At 42.1% G+C, this 18,395-nt stretch overlaps 1 protein-coding gene across 1 annotated transcript in view; it reads right to left on the reverse strand.

Annotated features, from left to right (window-relative positions):
* Positions 1 to 2,885: 2,885 nt before the first annotated feature.
* The window catches only part of TACR1 (tachykinin receptor 1), a 143,182-nt gene continuing 127,672 nt past the window's right edge, over positions 2,886 to 18,395 (reverse strand). Inside the window, exons 3-5 of the mRNA XM_037527701.2 lie at positions 6,234 to 6,384; positions 4,998 to 5,194; positions 2,886 to 3,498 (exon numbers count right to left, since the gene is read on the reverse strand). Coding sequence (XP_037383598.1) covers positions 3,207 to 3,498; positions 4,998 to 5,194; positions 6,234 to 6,384 — 640 coding nt within the window. The 3' untranslated portion in view covers positions 2,886 to 3,206. The remainder of the gene's footprint in view (positions 3,499 to 4,997; positions 5,195 to 6,233; positions 6,385 to 18,395) is intronic.

Consider the following 18,395-nt stretch of genomic DNA (forward strand, 5'->3'; position numbering starts at 1 on the left):
CCAGGTGTGAGATCTGTACAGTGGGCTCAAAGCTTTCCTTGCCTACTCCTGCTTTTTCTTCCGTTTACCTTTCCCAGGTATTCCCCCAATAAATCTCTTATACTACTAACTGTCCTGGTGTCTGCTTTCAGGAGGGCCTGAACTCACACAGCTATTCACAGGTGACACCATTGGTCACTTCATGCAATCTCATCTTTCCTTTCCAGATCTCTGCTTGGAAACAGTTCCCGCATCTTTCCCCATTTTGTTACAGAGTTAGGAGTTTGCTGAGTATTTGGTTCTATCCTTTTGCCCAAGCAAATTATTGGGTTGGTAGTTCCACCAATTCAGCCTTCTGTAGGTTGTTGAAATGGAGATGAGACAGAAGCATGAGATAGGCAATACATTCTTTATTTCTGTATGGACATTCTTTCCCAGGATCCCAGGCTGGAAAACAGAAACCCCAGGAATGACCCCTCTCTACTTACATAATTCTTCCTGAAATCCAGATCAATGTGGTCAGATCCTGAGTCTCCTTTTCCCAGGGGCTTTTGCAGTCCTTCCCAGAGAAAGGACATACCAGCATGTCTTATCACTCTAGTGGGGGGCGAGGAGGACAAGGACTCCTGTCCTTTAGTTTCACCTATAAAGGTCCCCCTCTCCTTCCCTCTATTATCATGTGACAGTGAGTCTATGATGTATGTCAATTTTTCTCTGTGAGAGAATGAAGATACTGGCAAAATACAAACAATACATTGACAGCAACTGAATTCCACAATTTTGAGTAACACAACAAAGATGGCCCCATGATGTCTTATATTCTATTTCTACTGAACATCACATTAAGGAAAAATACTGAGGGATAGACACAGGGTGATGCATTTCTATAAAATGGGATCCATGCACATCATAGTGTTTCTCACACATGGGAGCTGACATTTCTATAAGTTAATGGGTGTTCAAGGGTTGGTCACAGGAAAGCTTGCTGGGCCCTCTCAGATGGAATGTTGTGCCATATTTGAAATTTCCCAGGACTACCCACACTCTCTGTTATTGGGGGAAGTGAGCATGCTGTCCCTCCATATCCACTTCACTTCTCCTCAGCTGACTGATGACTCCCTTTGGGAATTATCTCAGAGAACTCTCATTGCAAAGACCCTCTGAAGGACCCATGCTTTGGTTTGATTTCCATGGTGAATGTGGCTCTTTAGATTCCTGTAGAGAATCTCCACATCTGCTGGGCAGCTGAGTCCCTACTGGACTCAGTAGGGACTTGCATGTTTTTAATGGCAAGTCTGGTAGGCCCCCCAACAAGCAGAAGGAGGTTTTGTGTTAAGGTGTTGTTTCCCCCAAGTCCAGAGCAAACACTCAAATCTTTGATGATGTCAACTCTAACTTCTTCCATGTAGAGGATGTTCTCAAATCCTTGACACTTTTTTCCTAGGTGCTTCTTATAATCATAGTTCTTTATATCCTTCTGAAGTGAATAATACATAATTGCATGGTTCTTTATAGGAAGTATGATGAACGCTTTAGGCACGGCCTTCTGTTGCCTCAAATTTAAGTCTTCCATTCAGATATTTGTGTTGAGCTGATTTTACTGAATTTACTTAAGTCTTTCCATGCTGCTTTGCAGAATATGGCTCTTGGCTTATATTGTTACCAGTGCCTGCCAATGCCCTGCTTGGGTCAGAGCCAGCAGGGCTGGGAAAGGCTGTAAACCCCGTGGGCAGCATTGTTCTTTCTGAACACTACAGATGTAGAACATGAATATCCATTCTTCAAACCAGGAAAACATTTGTGCGAGTTACTTGAGACTTGTGGTTCTAGCCATATCTGGACCAAGCACCAATCTAGGAGACAGAAAAAAACTGCATGCTCATCTGCTGGAAACCCCAAAGGTGTAATGGGACTCAAAACATTAAGTTCATGGTTTTCAGTTAACTGACTGTCCTTTAGGGTTGGTGGGTCATGACCTCTTATAGTCAGGAGACCAGCAAAGCCACAGGGGCAGGACAGGGAAAGTCAGAGAGTCTCAAAGCAAGGTGACCTCTTTAAAATTGTGCTGCTGCAGGGTGCAGTCTCCTCACTCACTGGGTGCTGGAGCACATACCTTATGAGGGTATAAAGCTAAGACTCCAGGCTAGTACCCTTGCCCTAAGACACCCAACAGATGAGAGCAGGGAGCCCGCATGGTTTTCTTTCCTGATGACATGACCAACTGTGAGCTAGAGCATGAAGAGGTACAGGCTATGACATGAAGCCCGCAGCTCTGTCAGAGGTGGAGACACTGTTATAGGATAAATCAGAGAATGTGTAATGTGGATATTGACACATGGTCTTAGTAGTTGTTCTACATCTCTAGAAGTTAGTATTAAGTCACGAGATTTGCTGCTTCTATTCTTTTTTGAGACCACCAATTTTTGGCAAAACAAAAAGTGATATAATCATAGAATTTTAAAATTCAGACACTGGCATGATATAGTTCAGCAACAGCGTTTTACAAATAGGGAAAGAGAGGCTTAGACAATTAAATATGGTTCAAATCTTCTAACTTTTGGTCCATACAACCATTCACTGGTATGGATGGACAATGTTCTGCCTTCGTTGGTTGCTTAGAACAATCACTGTGGATATAATACAAGTGAGTCTGAGGCTCTCAATCCTGTGATACTCAAATGCACTGAAATAATGAAATGCCAAAAGGGGGCAGAAATATGTCTTCTTTTCATGGATGCTTAGATAGGGTTAAATCTTTCACTCAGATTTCATGTGTTTCCTTTTTTTTTTCTCACATCTGTGATGTGAGCCACGAGCTAAAGAGGATAATCTAAGTGTAACTGAGAATGACTTTACTATAAAACAGGGTCTCCAGGCAAACAGATGAGTTGCATCTGTTACATTGCAGAGTTCATCCTGAAATGAGTGCTTATGTGTAACCATTTTAAATTATGGAATCACAGAATGGAGTATAGTCCAACCTTTCCATTTTATAGGCTTCGAGAAGTTCAATGATTTGTCTTGGATCACACAGCATGGGTGTGGCAAAGACATGGAAGGAGCCAGGTTCTTTTTAATCCTAAGATGGAATGTTTTCCCTGAACCCTCTGATCCTTTCCACAAGCCCCTATGTTAGGTTGTTTCTGATGGTTTCCAGATAAAGGGATTATCCATGCATGAAGCAAGACAAAGATGGTGGTGGTTGTTCCTACTGAAGGCCCTGTGGTCTAGGAGAGCATGTTTGAGTAGAAGCTCAAGCTCTCCGTCATGGTCTTGGAATCGCTTCGGGAGGAGCCATTGGAGGTCAGGTCCAGGGACGAGGGTGTAACCTTGGGGCCATCCTCCAGCTCCTCCTCATGGGCTCCCACCACCGTAGAGATGGTGGTCTCTAGGCGGCTCACTTTATAAACACTGCCTTGGGTCTGGAGGTACCGGGTAGATTTCATTTCAAGCCCCTCATAATCGCCAGCACTGATGAAGGGGCAGCACCGGAAGGCATGCTTGAAGCCCAGACGGAACCTGGGGACAGAGAGACAGAGAGGTGACCCTTGGGGGTGGCCAGCTTTTAGAGGGCATTTAAACCATTTCATCAACTCTTTCACACATGGACTCTGTGTTGTTATTATTAAGTTAATTGACAACTTGAAGTGGTGAGGCCACAAAGATTTAAAGGCCAGTCATCAAGGTCAAATGCAGGACCAGAACCTAAGTACAGTGAAATGTACTCCTTATTGTGGACAATCGCTGAACTATGCTGCCTCCACTGGTGCAGGGACAGCGTACTTTTGGTCACTTGGACATTGACAAAACATTCACCAGGTTTTTACCATGTCATAATACTGTCCTCATCACCATGTATTAAAACATGTATTGAGACACAGCCCCTACCCTCCAGTGCATGTTGACTATAGGATGACTTTCTGCCAGTCACATCCTTTCAGTGTACCTCACTTTCCCTATTTACTGAATTGAAATAATTAACCTTTAAAGAACTGCTAGGAGATTTACCAAAAAAAAAAAAAAAATGTTTAGGCTGTTTGTCAAACTGTTAGAAGAAGGATGAATCTGTGAGTTAGACAAATGTAGACCATTTGGACAGAATGTCTGTCTCCAAATTCATAGTACCTGAATGTATCATTTACAGAAGGCACTGCTGAGGCTGATAGCTATAAAGACTGTAACATGCCTTTTATCCCACCTCCTTCCTTTCTCGCTTCCTTTTCTTTGCAGAGGCTGGTGTGCTGCTCTGGATGATGGATTGAGCTTCCACCACAGAATCCCAGCTCATGCACACCATGATAAGTTTTCTATTGCTGATCACCATTGTTGGTGGACTCTCCCTTCTCTTACTTTTCTGAGGTTGGCTTCTGCATGAAGGCAACTCTCCTTACCCCTATAACTTGGTATGGTCAAATCAGGCCTTTGAGACTCTGACTCCTTTTGGCTATCCTGTTGGAACTGCTGGAAGAAACTGGGTGAAGTTGCCCAGATTGTATGATGGGATAGGAAGTAGAAAATGAAAGACCAGAGAAGGGAAAAATACCTTGTAGAGGATTACATTCCAATGTTTCTTTCTCTCTGTCACTCTTACCATCTCTTTCAATCTCTCTCTTTGCATGCACTGCCCCCTGTGCTCTGAATCCATAATGCAGACTGAGTAAATTCATAAGCTATGAATTAGATTCAGCTGTGCACCTGAAAAATCCACCCAGTATTTTTTTTTATCCACTTCTCCACCCCATTGACTTAGCTGTCAGTGTTTAAAAATTGGAAGATGTTACACAAAAATATGGATTTCTGGTTTCTCTTTAAACAGAAAAAAAAATGTCTGCTCTGGGCTTATATTCCTGCTTGATGATAATCAACAGGGATTGAATAATACAGTGATTTGTTTGCTGCAATCTCCACCACTTCCTCTTGTCTTATAGCCAGCTTTGCTCACTTAGGTTAGCTGATTGGTAATTATAGCTGATATAGACAGATGGTCTTGTGGTCCTAAGAGAGTATGGGTTCCTTACCTGTCATTGAGGCAGCAATAGATGATGGGGTTGTACATGGTGGAGCTCATGGCCAGCCACATGATGGCCAGGTAGACCTGCTGAATAAACTTCTCAACGTAGAGATCAGGGTTGATGTAGGGCAGGAGGAAGAAGATGTGAAAGGGAAGCCAGCAGATAGCAAAAGTACATACCACGACAATCATCATCTTGACCACCTGGCAAGAGATGGCAATAGGTGAGACCACTAGCACATCCTCCTTTTCTCATAGCCACTTTCTTCTTCTGCACTTCATTTTGTGCCATGTAGTAGGGAGTGGGAAGCATTTGTAAGAACAGCCTTTGAGGGGAAGGAAGGAGCATCTATATGTGATACCAAAGGACTTTGCTATGTCAGTGGTTCTCAGAGTGGGGCCCGGACCAGCATCATTACCATCACTTAGGGACTTGTCAGAAATGCAAATTCTTGGGCACTGCTCCAGGCTTACGGAATCAGTAACTCTGAGGGTGGCACCTAGAATTCTGTGTTTGATAAGACCTTTCAATGATTCTGAGGCATACTCATTTTGAAGAATCACTGTGTTATATCATTCTTCTGGGTGATGACTGGAAAAGCCAATGGAGGCCATACTGATGAACAAAGAGAAAGACCCAGCAAGGTAGAGGAGGTGGCAGAGAGGGAGAGAAGGGCCAGGAGCTGGACAGTCATAGCAAGGGAGTGTCAGATGTTTAAAGGGGGTTTTAAAGAGTTTTGTGAACACAGGCGATATACTCCTTCCTTTTTATTCCTAAGAAACCTTCAGTGAAGAACTACCTGGCATCATTAAATACTGCAAAGAGGCACCAAAGGAAATTAAAAAAAAAAAAGAATGACTTTGTATATTGATTTTCAAATACCTTGTGGCTATTTTGTTGAGTGAAAAAAGTAAGGGGAGAGATAGTGTGTATTCACTATTTTTGTAAAAAAGAATTTATAATTATTTGGCTTGTAAATGCATTACAGTATCTGCAAGGACTAATGAGAAACAAGTAACAGTGGTTTCGTGTGTGTGTTTGTGTGTGTGTGTTAATGGCTTGGTAGGTGCCAGTGAGATGGCTCATGCCTGTCCAGACCTAGGTCACAAAGAAAGATCTCTTCTTGCCCCTCCCCCCTCCCTGTCTTGGTTGTTCCTCACACTGCCCGAACTCTGGCTCTCACATGCTTTCCAGTCATACTCGTGAGCCAGGGTGGGTGCAGTGCTGCCTGCCCTTGCTCACCTTGCGCTTGGCAGAGACTTGCTCGTGGTAACGGTCAGAGGAGTCCCCAGGGATCTCGCTTGCCCACAGCGTGATTCCTACAACAGTGTATGCGTAGCCGATCACCAGCAGGGGGAGGAAGTAGATCAGCACAGTCACGCAGATGTGGTACCTGCAGCCAGGTGCATAGGAGGGTTAGTCTAGGAAATAGCAGGCTGGTCAGGGCTTGGTAGTGACTTTTCTCACATTTGCTATTTGTAAACATGGGTAACAAGGCAGCCCTAAAGAGGATTGCCACCTTGTGGCTGGGTGATATTAATGGATAAACTAGAGGCAGCAAATCAATCTCAACTTGGGTTTTCCTTGTGGATTTTTCCCATAGTGTAGAGTACTGTTCAAACTGAAAAGAGAAGAATAAATACTGATGCAAGGAAACTGCATTCATTGTATACTTACATCAATTTTAATTGATAACTCAGTGTTGCTTATATTCTCCCTCCAAAAAAAGACATGCAACCTTAAGCTGCATTAACACACCTGCTCTAGAATTCTCTAAAATGAAAGAAGTGATGTGCTACTCAGTTAATAGCTATCAGATTTAGCTATCAGATTACATTTAGGCTCAATTTTGGTGCAGGGATGTAGGTCAATTAGTACTCGGGTCAAAACCACCTTGGTGGTTACCCAGCCCTAATCTTGGCTACATGACAAATGGACTCTCAGACAAAAGAATACTCAGCTTGGAGGAGAGAGATAAGACTTATCCTACTACTATGCTTAGTGGGTGGAAACCACAAAGTGTAAGTCACTGCTCAGCCAGTGTATCTAGATGAAAGCTGTCGGGGGCCTCTGAGTCAGCACTTACACTACAGATACCCACTGACTTGAGTTTGATGGGAACATGAGCAAGAAAGAAACCTTTGCAGTGTTAAGCCACTGAGGTTCTGAGCTTCACTACAATAGCGTAACTCACCCCATTCTATTTGAGACAAGACTCCTTTTAAGTTGGGCATTCAAATAAGTTGTTTGAATGTTGAAGAAGGGATATTTTTCTCTGGGGGTCCTTGTCAAGTCTGACTTATTACAGTGTTTTTCCCCTGATGTGGGCTTAATGGAGAGACTCAATATTCCTAACAGAAATAATAATAATTATTATTATTTTTATAATGAGAGTAATATTTGGGGGCTAACTCTTGGTCATTGTGCTAATAATAATGTTAATTAATGTTATCAACAGAAATGTGAGATTTGATTGTGTGAAGAGCATAATGCCAAATACTTTATTGGTATTATCTTATTTAATGCTCAAAACAAATAGATAGCTAGATACTCTTATAATTTTATAGATGAGGAAAGAGAAGTTTAGAATTTCATTAATTTGCCTAAATACACAGCTGGTAAAAAGAGGAGCTGGGATTAGAATGTAGGACTGACAGCCTGGAAGCAGCTTCTTGGTACTGACGAGAAATCACCCTTTCTTCCACTCTGTTATGCTTATTCTCTGCAGTGATTTTAAAGAAATCCCACTTATGTACCCAAATTTTCCTTTATTGCTACTCTATTTTCAATAACTTACTGGTAGAACCCCTTACTTTTACCATTTATTCAGCCTTCTCTGAATATTAAAATTTTCAATTTGAGAATGTCCAAAGAGTTCTTAAGCCACAAACCACAGAGACAGCAATGTAGGGCACTGAGTCTATGTATTTTGTGCACAGAGGCTGCTTCAGTCTCAGCAGGCATCCAAGGTCCCTTCGAGTGTCACCTCCTCTGGGGCCTCTGGGTTCTCTAGCCTACATGGCAATGAGTCTACACAGTGTTTTTTTTTTTTTTTTTTTTTTTTAACCTGAACTCAGACTCCCTGCCTCATGGCTGTGCAGACCCTGCTTGCAATTTAAAGCATCTGAAGGCTACGGGGGCAGGAAGAACCTGACAGCAGGAGAAGCTGCACCTACTTCTGCCTGTAAGAGCAGCCTTGATGTAGGCAAATTTAATTGGCCATCAAAACACAGTCGCTGAACTTGATGTGGCACTGAGTGCCCCAGTCAGCATCAGGGACATGACAGGAGGGCGTTGCGTCAAGTCATCTGTGTGCCTCACCCTGGACCAGGGGTTCTCAAACTTGAGCCAGCTTCGCAATTACCCGGAGTACTTGTACAAACAGGAAGGGCCGGACCACAACCAGTTTCTGACTCAACAGGGATGGGACGGGCCTTACAATCTGCCTTGGTAATAGGTTTCCAGAAGCTGCTGCTGCTTCTGGTCATGGAAATGACTTTGAGAAACACTATCTTAGACTAATGTTGGTCCTCAAGCCCAGAATCACTGGGGGGAGCTTATAAATGATCAGGGCCCAGAGATAGTTATTTAACTGGCCTGAGTGTGGGAGCAGGAAACCTCAATTTAGAAAATTCCCCCCGTTAGTCTGACATACAGCCAGTGTTGAGAACCAGAGTTTCAGATCCAAGGTCTGTGACCTTACTGGGGTCCTGCTGTTTGTTAGTTGAGAATTCATGACTTCATTGAAAGTGTATATTAAGGGACCAGGTAAAAGACTAATTAATACAAAGTAAAAATCAAAATCAACAAGCAATTATAAACCAGAGATGCACTGGGAGGGGGGGGGAAGGGAGAGGAAGGACTAGGGTCAAAATAAGGGGGGGGTGCAATTGTATGGGGAATATAACCAAAATGAAAATGCATACATTGTGCAAAAAAATAAAAAATGATGTAAGAATTATATAAAATAAAAAAAGTGTGTATTACCCATGTTTCCTAGTATCTGTGTTTGATTTTTGAGATCTGGCTGATAAAGGGAGATTGTATCCTAATTCCTAGAAATAATGTCTGCTAAATGTGCCTTTCATTTGCAAACTGACCAATCCAAAACCATATCCCCAATCCCTCTGCTTTCCTGAATCCTGCATGGTGGAATGCTGTTCCCTGCCCTAATCACCCTAGAGTCACCTTAGATATTTAGGACAACCCCCACACCCCCAGAACCCACTGAAATGATTCCAACTAAATCTTAAGCCTGTTACCCTGTCTTCCCTATTCCTTCCCTTGAAAACACAAGCAAGGCTTTCTTGAGGCTCCTGCTTTCCGTGGTCACCCTGTGAAGTGTGTTGCTCTCTTTCCTCTGGGGAATGAACTATCTTTTCAATGGCAGTCATGTCCTGATACATTGCCTTCCCCATACTTGAATAAAAAATACAACCTACACTTGAAACTTTTCTTTTCAGAAAAATCACAGATCAGACCATTAGAAAAATGCTAACCTGAATCAGTAAACATAATTTATCAGATTTTTTTTTAATAAGGAAAAGTTATCTATTGGAAAGCAACAGAAAGTATGGACTTCATTTCAGATAAAAACTGTTATATAGTTACATAGAGCACTAGCTGCTCTATGCTCTAACAGAATAATTAAGAATAACAGGAATGTGAACCAGCTTACCACTAGTAGAAATCCCACTTCTAAATTTATATAACCAGAATAATTGAAAGCAGGAACTGAAACATAAATGTGCACATGAATGTTCACAGCAGCTCTATTCACTATAGCCAAGAGGTGAAAACAACCCAATGTCCCTCAATAGATGGCATTCTATACTGGCACTCTATGCTTATGACTGAATATTATTCAGCCTGAAAAGAGGATGAAGCTCTCATACATTTTACAATGTGGATGAACTTTGCAAACATCATGCTAACTGAATAAGCCAGTTGCAAAAGAACAGGTGTTGTATGATTTCTCTTGCATGAAATACCTAAAATTGGCAGAGTCATAGAGACAGAAAGTAGAAGAGAGGTTACCAGGGGCTGGTGGGAGGGTATGGGAGTGCCGCTTAAATTGGTACAGAATCTGGGATGGTGAAAAAATTCTGAAAGTGGATAATGGTGTTGGTTGTACAGCATTACAGATATTAAATGGTAAATTTTATATTGTGTATATTTTATCACAATAAAATAAATTTAATTTTAAAACAACTAAGGAACATTTTAGCTGAGCTGTGGTCCTCGGTCTCCAGAGTGGTCGTCTTCTGCTCCCTCCAGGATCTCCTCCAAAACCTTCCTCTCCAAAATAGACAATTTCTGTGGGTTTGATCCTTGTATGGTTAAATATTGTTCAGATAAACTCTTTTACATAGAAATTGCAAATGCTGGATCCAAACAACCTCCAAGATATAAAAAAAAAAATTCTAATAAAAAATTCTAAATCAATAAAATTACCAAAAAAAAAATCTAAATCAAATGAATGAAATTCCATCATTACAAAATATGAACACAAATATATTTTGTTCACCTTGATAGCTTTTGGGAAAAATTTTATCATATGCTTATAGTTAATTGGAGATAACTGTTTTTTATTGTTTGCCAAAATCACCCTTTTAGAGAACCAGTCAATTAAGCAAGTATAGTATCATTTTGCATGGGTCCATGCTCTTGTTGGCTCTCAAATCTGGCATTTCCTAGGTTCCTGCCAAGCAGGATTTTGTCAGCACTCAGAATTTATGTCTACCTTGCGAGAGAGATCAGGGGTCAGGGATGCACCAGAAGCAAGTTAGGGAAAGAACAAGGAGGAGGCGACAGAAGGGACCACTCTGTTCCCACTTGGCTCCCCTTAAATCCTGCCAGTGGGCTTATCAGTCCTTTCAGAAAGGAGGTGCATGCAGCCACTTCTTGTCTTTGTTCCCTCCAGTTTACTCCTCTAAGCAGTCAAGGAGGCTCGTCACATTTTACAGGATAACCTGCTGAATACACACAGTGTAGCCTCAAATCCTGCAAATTTTCTTGTCCTTAATGCCTTAATACCTTAATTCTCACTAATCCAGGTTTACTTATGTCTCACTAGCTGGAGTCACTTCATTGCTCAAGCATTGATATTTCTAGTTTCTGAAATAATCTTCAGCATTTGAAATGAAGACAGATAGCTTTATTAAATAGCATCTAGTGTCTTATAATGAACTTCATCCTCAAGGCTCTGGGGAGGAGAAAGAAGGAATACAAGAGGGCATGACCCTGGTTCCCTGTCTTCACTCTAATGTGACAGCTCTGCTTTGCCAGGTTTTTAGACTGGCATTCTATGGGTGATTTGTTTGGGGGTGGCGATGATGTACTGATGTAATCCCACTGGTGCATCTTTATAGTGCCCATACTATGTAATCATCTAGGATCTTCTTGAATGCCCCCTGTGAAATGCTGCCCATTAGCTAGAAAGCTCAGTCCCATCAGTAACACCCTGGAACTTGTTAGAAATATAGACTAGTGGCCTCCCTGGTGGCCTAGAGGTTAAGACTCAGCACTATCACTGCTAAGGCCTGAGTTTGATTCCTGACCAGGGAGCTAAACCACATGGCACATTAGACCTATCCTGTCTCACCTGCTGCTCTGCTTAGCAGTGTATTTCAGCAAAACCCACCTGTTCTGCACCCTACTCTGACTCCGGTGAATCCTCTCACCCCCCCACACCTCTGGCCTACATCCCAGTTCCTCTATGCAATAAAATAAATAAATACATATTAAAAAAAAAAAAGAAATGTAGACTATCAGGCCCCAGAAGGACCAGAATGTGCATTTTAACAAGACTATCTGTACACATTCAAATTTGAAGTGCATAGCTCTCAGTCTTGGCTGTATAGTGGCATCATCTGGGAAGCTCTGAAAAATTTCAGTGTGTGGATCCCCCCACTAGAGCTTCTGGGCCTCATCATTTTAGGAACTCTCCAGGTTCCCTGGTGATTCTCCTGTGCTGCCAGGGCTGAGAATTATCATCACTGAGCCCCCTGCTGTTGGCAGCTGCATCCTTAAACTGAATGAGAACTAGGAACCCTGTAGCATTCACTGCTTCATCCTAGGTTATGGGCAACAAGCTGAGTCCATCTCCTGGGATGGTCCTGTAAACACCAGGTGACCAGGAATATGCCCTTCCCCAGAGACCTTGCATCTTGAATTTGTTGACCCATCCCTGACATGCTGAGCAGCCTCTTTCTTCTGCACTTCAAGAGACCCCCAGGCTGTCTCTTCTTGTAATATGGTGCTAGATACCTGCTTGATTTTTCACTTTCTGCAAAAAATTGTTTTTTGCATATCAGTATGGTTTCTTTGTAGAATAAGAAGCAAAATTTCTTGGTTCATGTTAACTTCTAGACATTAAACAAAATCCTAACCCCCTGCAATCCTCTTGAAGGGAGGCAGGCATAAACTGCAACTTATTAATAAATTTAGCATGTATTTATTCAGCACCTATTATATACCTGGCTCTATGCCAGAGACTGGAGACACTGAGGAGAGTCCCAGGCTTTGGTCTGTTCTTTAGGGGCTCAGTCTGCTGGGGGGAGGCAGAAGTATTGAAAAAGAGTGTGACATGGGAAGTGATTGTGGTTAATCTCTGCAAAGGAAGAGTGTCAGGATCCTTTTAAATACAAAAAAAATTAAAAAATATATTAGAAATTTAAAAATTACCTTGAATACATCAAGTTTTGCTTCTAAGTGTGTGAAAAGTCCTGGAAATGCAGAAGTGGGGTGCTCAACCAAGCTGATCAGGAAAGCCTCCCAAAGGAGGTGCTGCTTGGCTAGGCCCTGCTATATAGGCAGGAGGTGGGCAGTACAGGTAGGGAAACAGTAAGTGCAAAGGCACTGAGGGAGGGTTGGGCACAATGAGGCACTAGGGAGCAATTTGGGCGGTATAGAACATGCAGTGCGAGGAAGTATTGGGAGACTTGCTGGAAAGGCAGACAGAGGCCAAATCATTTTGGCATTTTACAACAGGCTAGAGAGCTTATAATTTATCATGAAGTTGATGGGGGAACCAGGACATAGTTTTGAAGAGGGAAGTGATGTGATCAATACTTGTATGCTGGCCAGGGTGGGAAGGCTGGTTGGGGTGCATGGATGGAGGTAGGCAAGATCAGAAGCAGCAAGCTTTAAGGAGGCCTTGAAGGATCTAGGCAGGAACTGAAGTGACCTGAGCTAGGTCTATAGTAGAGCAGGTGAACAGGGAGGAGGGGAAGGCCTCCAAGCATTCTGTGGCTGGGAGGAAGAGCTTGGCTGCCAATGATACAATTTTCCTGGATTTCTGGCCTGTACAAATGGACAAGTATGAGGCCGATTATCACTGGTATGGGGCTCAGAGAGGAGGAACAGGCTTGCAGGGTAGGTCATTAAGTTGATTTTTGGACATGAATCTTGAGGACAGGCAGTTGACTATCTGAATCAGGCTGGAACTGGGGCACAGGGCCTGGGCTGGAGATTGGATAGAAGTCCTTGGGTGTCCCCAAACCAGAAGTGAGGGTATGCAGGATGTCCTGAGGAGAGAGGCGAGTGAGGTTCTGACTGGGGAGACCTACTCTGGAGCCAAACCTGGGGTGGGGATTTCAGGGGAGGGCCAGGGAGGAGGGAGGATAGCCATGGCTGAAGGGAGGGAGAGTCTGGGGGCCTGGAGCTTCTTGAGGGAAAATAAGGACAGGAACTTGCTCTGCAGTTTTGGAAATCAAGGGTCAGGAGCAGATCCCATTTTACTGGTATGGCTCCAGAGCAGGTATCTGAGTGTGGGAAATGAGGAATTGGAGGTAGTAGGTATAGGCTGTATTCTGGGCCATGAAGGAAACGGGGAGGGCAGTAGCTCATAGGGGACCAAGGCCCAAGGAATACATCTGTGTGTTTGCTTGGCAGACGAGGGAATAGCAAAGCCCTCTGTATCTTCACCTGCTTGTCCTCCAGTCTACCCTGGCTGAAAGTGATGTGGGTATGTGTCCTTCTCACTGTTCTCCAGAGAAGGGCCAGGATCAAACCCTCACCAACTGTGTCATCCACAAACTCTGGGCTAAATGCCCTCGAGTCCATCTGTCCCAGGACACAGTGACTGATTAAGGCAGAGGCTCAAGCACATCCATTTAATTCATGGGAAAACTGGGTTTAATAATATCCTCTCCCGCAAATAGTGCTTTTCCAGCTCCTGTGAGTAAGCTCCTCAGAGACACTGACATTTCATTGATGAACGAAAGAGGACAGAAAGCACATTCTTCCTGCAGTCACTGTCCAAACCACACAAGTCAGGATTTGCTGTGTCCTTCTCCAGGCTGCCTTTCCTGCTTTCTATTTCATCTGCTTGATTAGATGATATAGTCCTTGGAGGCAGCCCTCTTTAATCCCCTTCACAGAACTGACACCAAGGGAAAACTTTTTTGAACGATTTCAGCTTCAGAGGACATTCGATTCTCACCTGGTCTGTCCTCCCACCCAGCACGATACCCTCCTGCCAGCATCTTCCATAGGAGTCTGTCAACATCAACTTGAATGCAGGTCCTGCAGGCAGAAAGCCTGGGGGCCTGCGCATTTCCTTCTTATTCATTTTTAATCAAAAATGTTCTCACTACAAGTAGTTTCTGTTAATTATGGATTTGAAAAATAGACAGGTATTAAAAAACATTCTTATATTCTCATCCCCTATAAGTAAGTTCTAATAAAATTGTCTTTGTGTATCTATATGTGTCCATACTCATTTATACATAAATACATATATGTTAAATTACTTTAAAAACAATCATCTTTTTATGTCAATAAATATACTCACAATCATCTTTTTATGTCAATAAATATACTCCTACTTCAAAATTTCTATTGGCTGTGTAATATTCCATTCCAGAGTGGTACATGGATAGTTAGCCAGTCTTCTAATTGAGACATTTGAGTTATTTGCAAAGTTTTGATATTTCATTGCTAATGTAATGAACATCTTCAAATATGTATCTTTGCTTTCATTCTTATATTCCAAGGATTGATTTGTCAGAATTAAGTTAAAGCATTTTTAAGGTTTGGTATCACTTTTTAGAAGATATAAGCCAATTTGTACCACCACCAGCAGTTTATGAGATTTCTCTTTCCTTTACTTGGCTGTATTGGGCGTTAGTATATGCCTTTGACAACATTGTAGTTTATACATGGTTCCTAACTCTACTTTTAATATTCTTGATTCATTGTAAATTGAAATTTTACACATATACTTTTTTTTTTTTTTTTTTAATGGGACCCTCGCTGGTGGCCGGGGATTGAACTGGCGCTGCAGAGGTTGCGGGCAGCCTCACAACCCAGCGCTCAACCGCTGCACCACCAGGGGAGGCCCTACACATATACTTCTTAGCTATGTTGATTTCTTCTTTTGTGAATTGTCTGCTTGTGTAATTTATTTGATTTTACATTGAGGTATTCATATTGTCCTTACCTATTTGTAAGAACTCTTTATAACTTCTATCATATTAAAATTAGAATGATGTATTCTATATCCAAATCATGAAAACATTTACCTCTACTTTCTCCTATTTATTTATTTATTTGATTATTGACATTTTCAGTCCATCAGGGGTTTATTTTGGTGAGTATTCTGATAAAAGGACCCCATTTTTTCCCCCAAAAATTGTTTACAACTTTCCCAGCATTGCTATTGAATGCTCCATTCTTTCCTGGCCGATTGGGAGCTGCACTTGTTCTTTATACAGATAGACCTGAATTTGATTCCGATCTTGTATTCTGTTTCCTTGATCTATTCATCCTTTCTGGTGTCTACTCCACCCCCATTTCAATTTCTGTGGCTTTGAAGTACAGCTTTTACCAATAGCAGTCCAGTAATGGCATTGATAGATTCCTGGAAATTTTTTTACGTGAAACAACATATAACAAATCCAGTTCCTAGAATAACAGCAGCTTGTTCAATGTGGGCTGAGATTAGTTTCTTTCATTAACATTATAATGAAATGACATCGAATGGAGTGATGTTATTTCAAAACCTACCTTGCAAATCTCTTATTTTACTTAGTTCTCCTGGATAAAATGATTCCCAACCTGCATATTTCTTTGTTTTTTCCAACTTAAACAGACATTTATTGATTACATGAGATTTTTTTATGTGAAAATACATTTATTTGCTCATTCATTAATAATTGGTGAATTTATTTTTATTTTTAAATTTTTTTAATATTTTATTTTATATAATTCTTACATCATTTTTCATTGTTGCACAATGTATGCATTTTCATTTTGGTTATATTCCCCATATAATTGCACCCCCCCTTATTTTGACCCTAATCCTTCCTCTCCTCGCACCTCCCCCCCCCCACCAGTATGTCTCTGGTTTATAGTTGTTTGTTGATTTTGATTTTTACTTTGTATTAATTAGTCTTTTTCCTGGTCCCTTATTTAGGTTTTCTAAATTCCTGCTATGAGTGAGACCATCTGGTATTTTTCTTTTTCTTTCTGACTTATTCACTGAGCATGATCCCTTCCAGCTCCATCCATGTTGCTGCAGACTGCATGTGTTTATCTTTTTTGATTGCTGAGTAATATTCCATTGTGTATATGGACCACATCTTCTTGATCCAGTCATCTATTTTTGGGCATTTGGGTTGTTTCCATAGCTTAGCTATTGCAAATAGTGCTGCTATAAACATAGGGATTCACCAACCTGCATATTTCTTAAGAAGAGAGTCAGAGGATGGTTTCAGTTGTTTGTAGCCAGGTCTGAGCTTAGCAGAAGATACCGAATAGTGAATTCAGTGGCCTGTGCCAGCATCTGCTTTCATGATGAAGTTCAGTGATGAATGCTACTGATCTGCCCAGGACCTGACCTTTGTTTCAGATTCTTTCCTGGTTGGCTCTCTTGGGCAGAGAAAGGTTCTGAGAGAAGAGATTGTGTTGCTGGGAATGGCTTCAGAATTTGGAAATGTTCTAATAACATTTAATCACTGGTCTCCAGTAGAAGCCAAAGCTCCTGCACCCATATCTCTCTTCCTCCTAGTCAGCTTAGGGGTAGAGCTGAGATGGGGATGGAGTAGGTGGAAAATACTCCTACCTGAAATATTTATTTGGTTGATATGTTAAAGAAAAAAACAAACCCTGAATTGTAAAGCTTCTGCAGATTCATACTGCTGAGAGAAGAGAACAAATTACAAGGATCTGGGTTTGGCTGAGAATCTTATTGCATTTTAGGATAAGAAAGGATAAGCCAGAAGATTAATTTGAGTGAAAAATGTTAAATTAGTCTCTATGGGGAAAATATCAAGAGTACATGTGACAAGAAAGAGAGAGAGAGAAAGAGAAAGAGAGAGAGAGAGAGAGAATGAATGAGTGCTTTGATTGGAAGAAGCAAGGCCTAGTAAAAGGGTGCAATTAGCAAGAAATTTCCTGTGGTGAGGACTGTTCAACATACTGCTAGAAAGTGATATCTGAGAGTAAATTTGAGAAATTATAATCCTGTTTTATGCTGTAATTCTCTTATTTTTATAATCCTCAAAGTCTTCTCTAAGATATGACTCAGGGCCTCCCCGGTGGCGCAGCGGTTGAGCGCTGGGTTGCGAAGCTGCCCGCGGCCTCTGCGGCGCCGGTTCGATCCCCAGCTGCTCCCCGGCCACCGGAGGAGGGTCCCACATGGCGCGCAGACCTCTCCTGCCGCCCGCTGCTCCCCTCAGCAGTGTACTTCGGTCCTTCTGCCTGCTCTGCTCCCCGCTCTGGCTCTGGTGAATTCTCTCACCCTCCCGCGCTTCTGACTGTACCCAGTGCATGTATAAACAAAACAAACAAACAAACAAATAAATAAATAAAAAAAAAAAAAAAAAGATATGACTCATCCAACAACTCCATGTCAGTGGACTTTGAAGAAATGAAGAGGAGGACTGGTTTCCAGAGTGGAGCCCAGGGGGCTGGCCAGAGAGTGGTGGCCACAACGTACCAGTGGTGGTTTAAGTTTTGACCTTGGGTTAGATAAGGGATGTGGTGGAGAGGCTGTACTTGTCTCAGGTAGCAGGGAGACAGAAAGGGAGTCCCTGAATCTGTGCTATGTGCCCTTGTGAATCTTCCCAGTCTGGCAGATAACATCAAATTATGTAGATATTTCTGGAATCCCCTAAGGTATGTTTGGAAGTTTCAGCCTGCCACAGGGTGTATTTGGACGTCTGAGCAGACAGTTGCCACCAGGTGGCGCCAAACTGCAGCCGGCACCTGGACCAATTAGTATTTCATTTAGGTTGCTGACATTGCAATCGCTTAGCAATTAAGCAGCATGCGTTTTACATGCTTGAATTCATAGTACACCGCACTGTCCATCCCCATCTCTTTAGTAGCAGGTGCTCTTTTGCAACATATGCCTTGCTCTAGTCTTTACCAATGTAGCATGAGCTTTGCACACTTCCT

The sequence above is a fragment of the Talpa occidentalis genome, unplaced genomic scaffold (assembly GCF_014898055.3).
Source record: "Talpa occidentalis isolate TD23 unplaced genomic scaffold, MPIMG_talOcc4v2.1 talOcc4.5, whole genome shotgun sequence".
Classification (NCBI taxonomy): domain Eukaryota; kingdom Metazoa; phylum Chordata; class Mammalia; order Eulipotyphla; family Talpidae; genus Talpa; species Talpa occidentalis.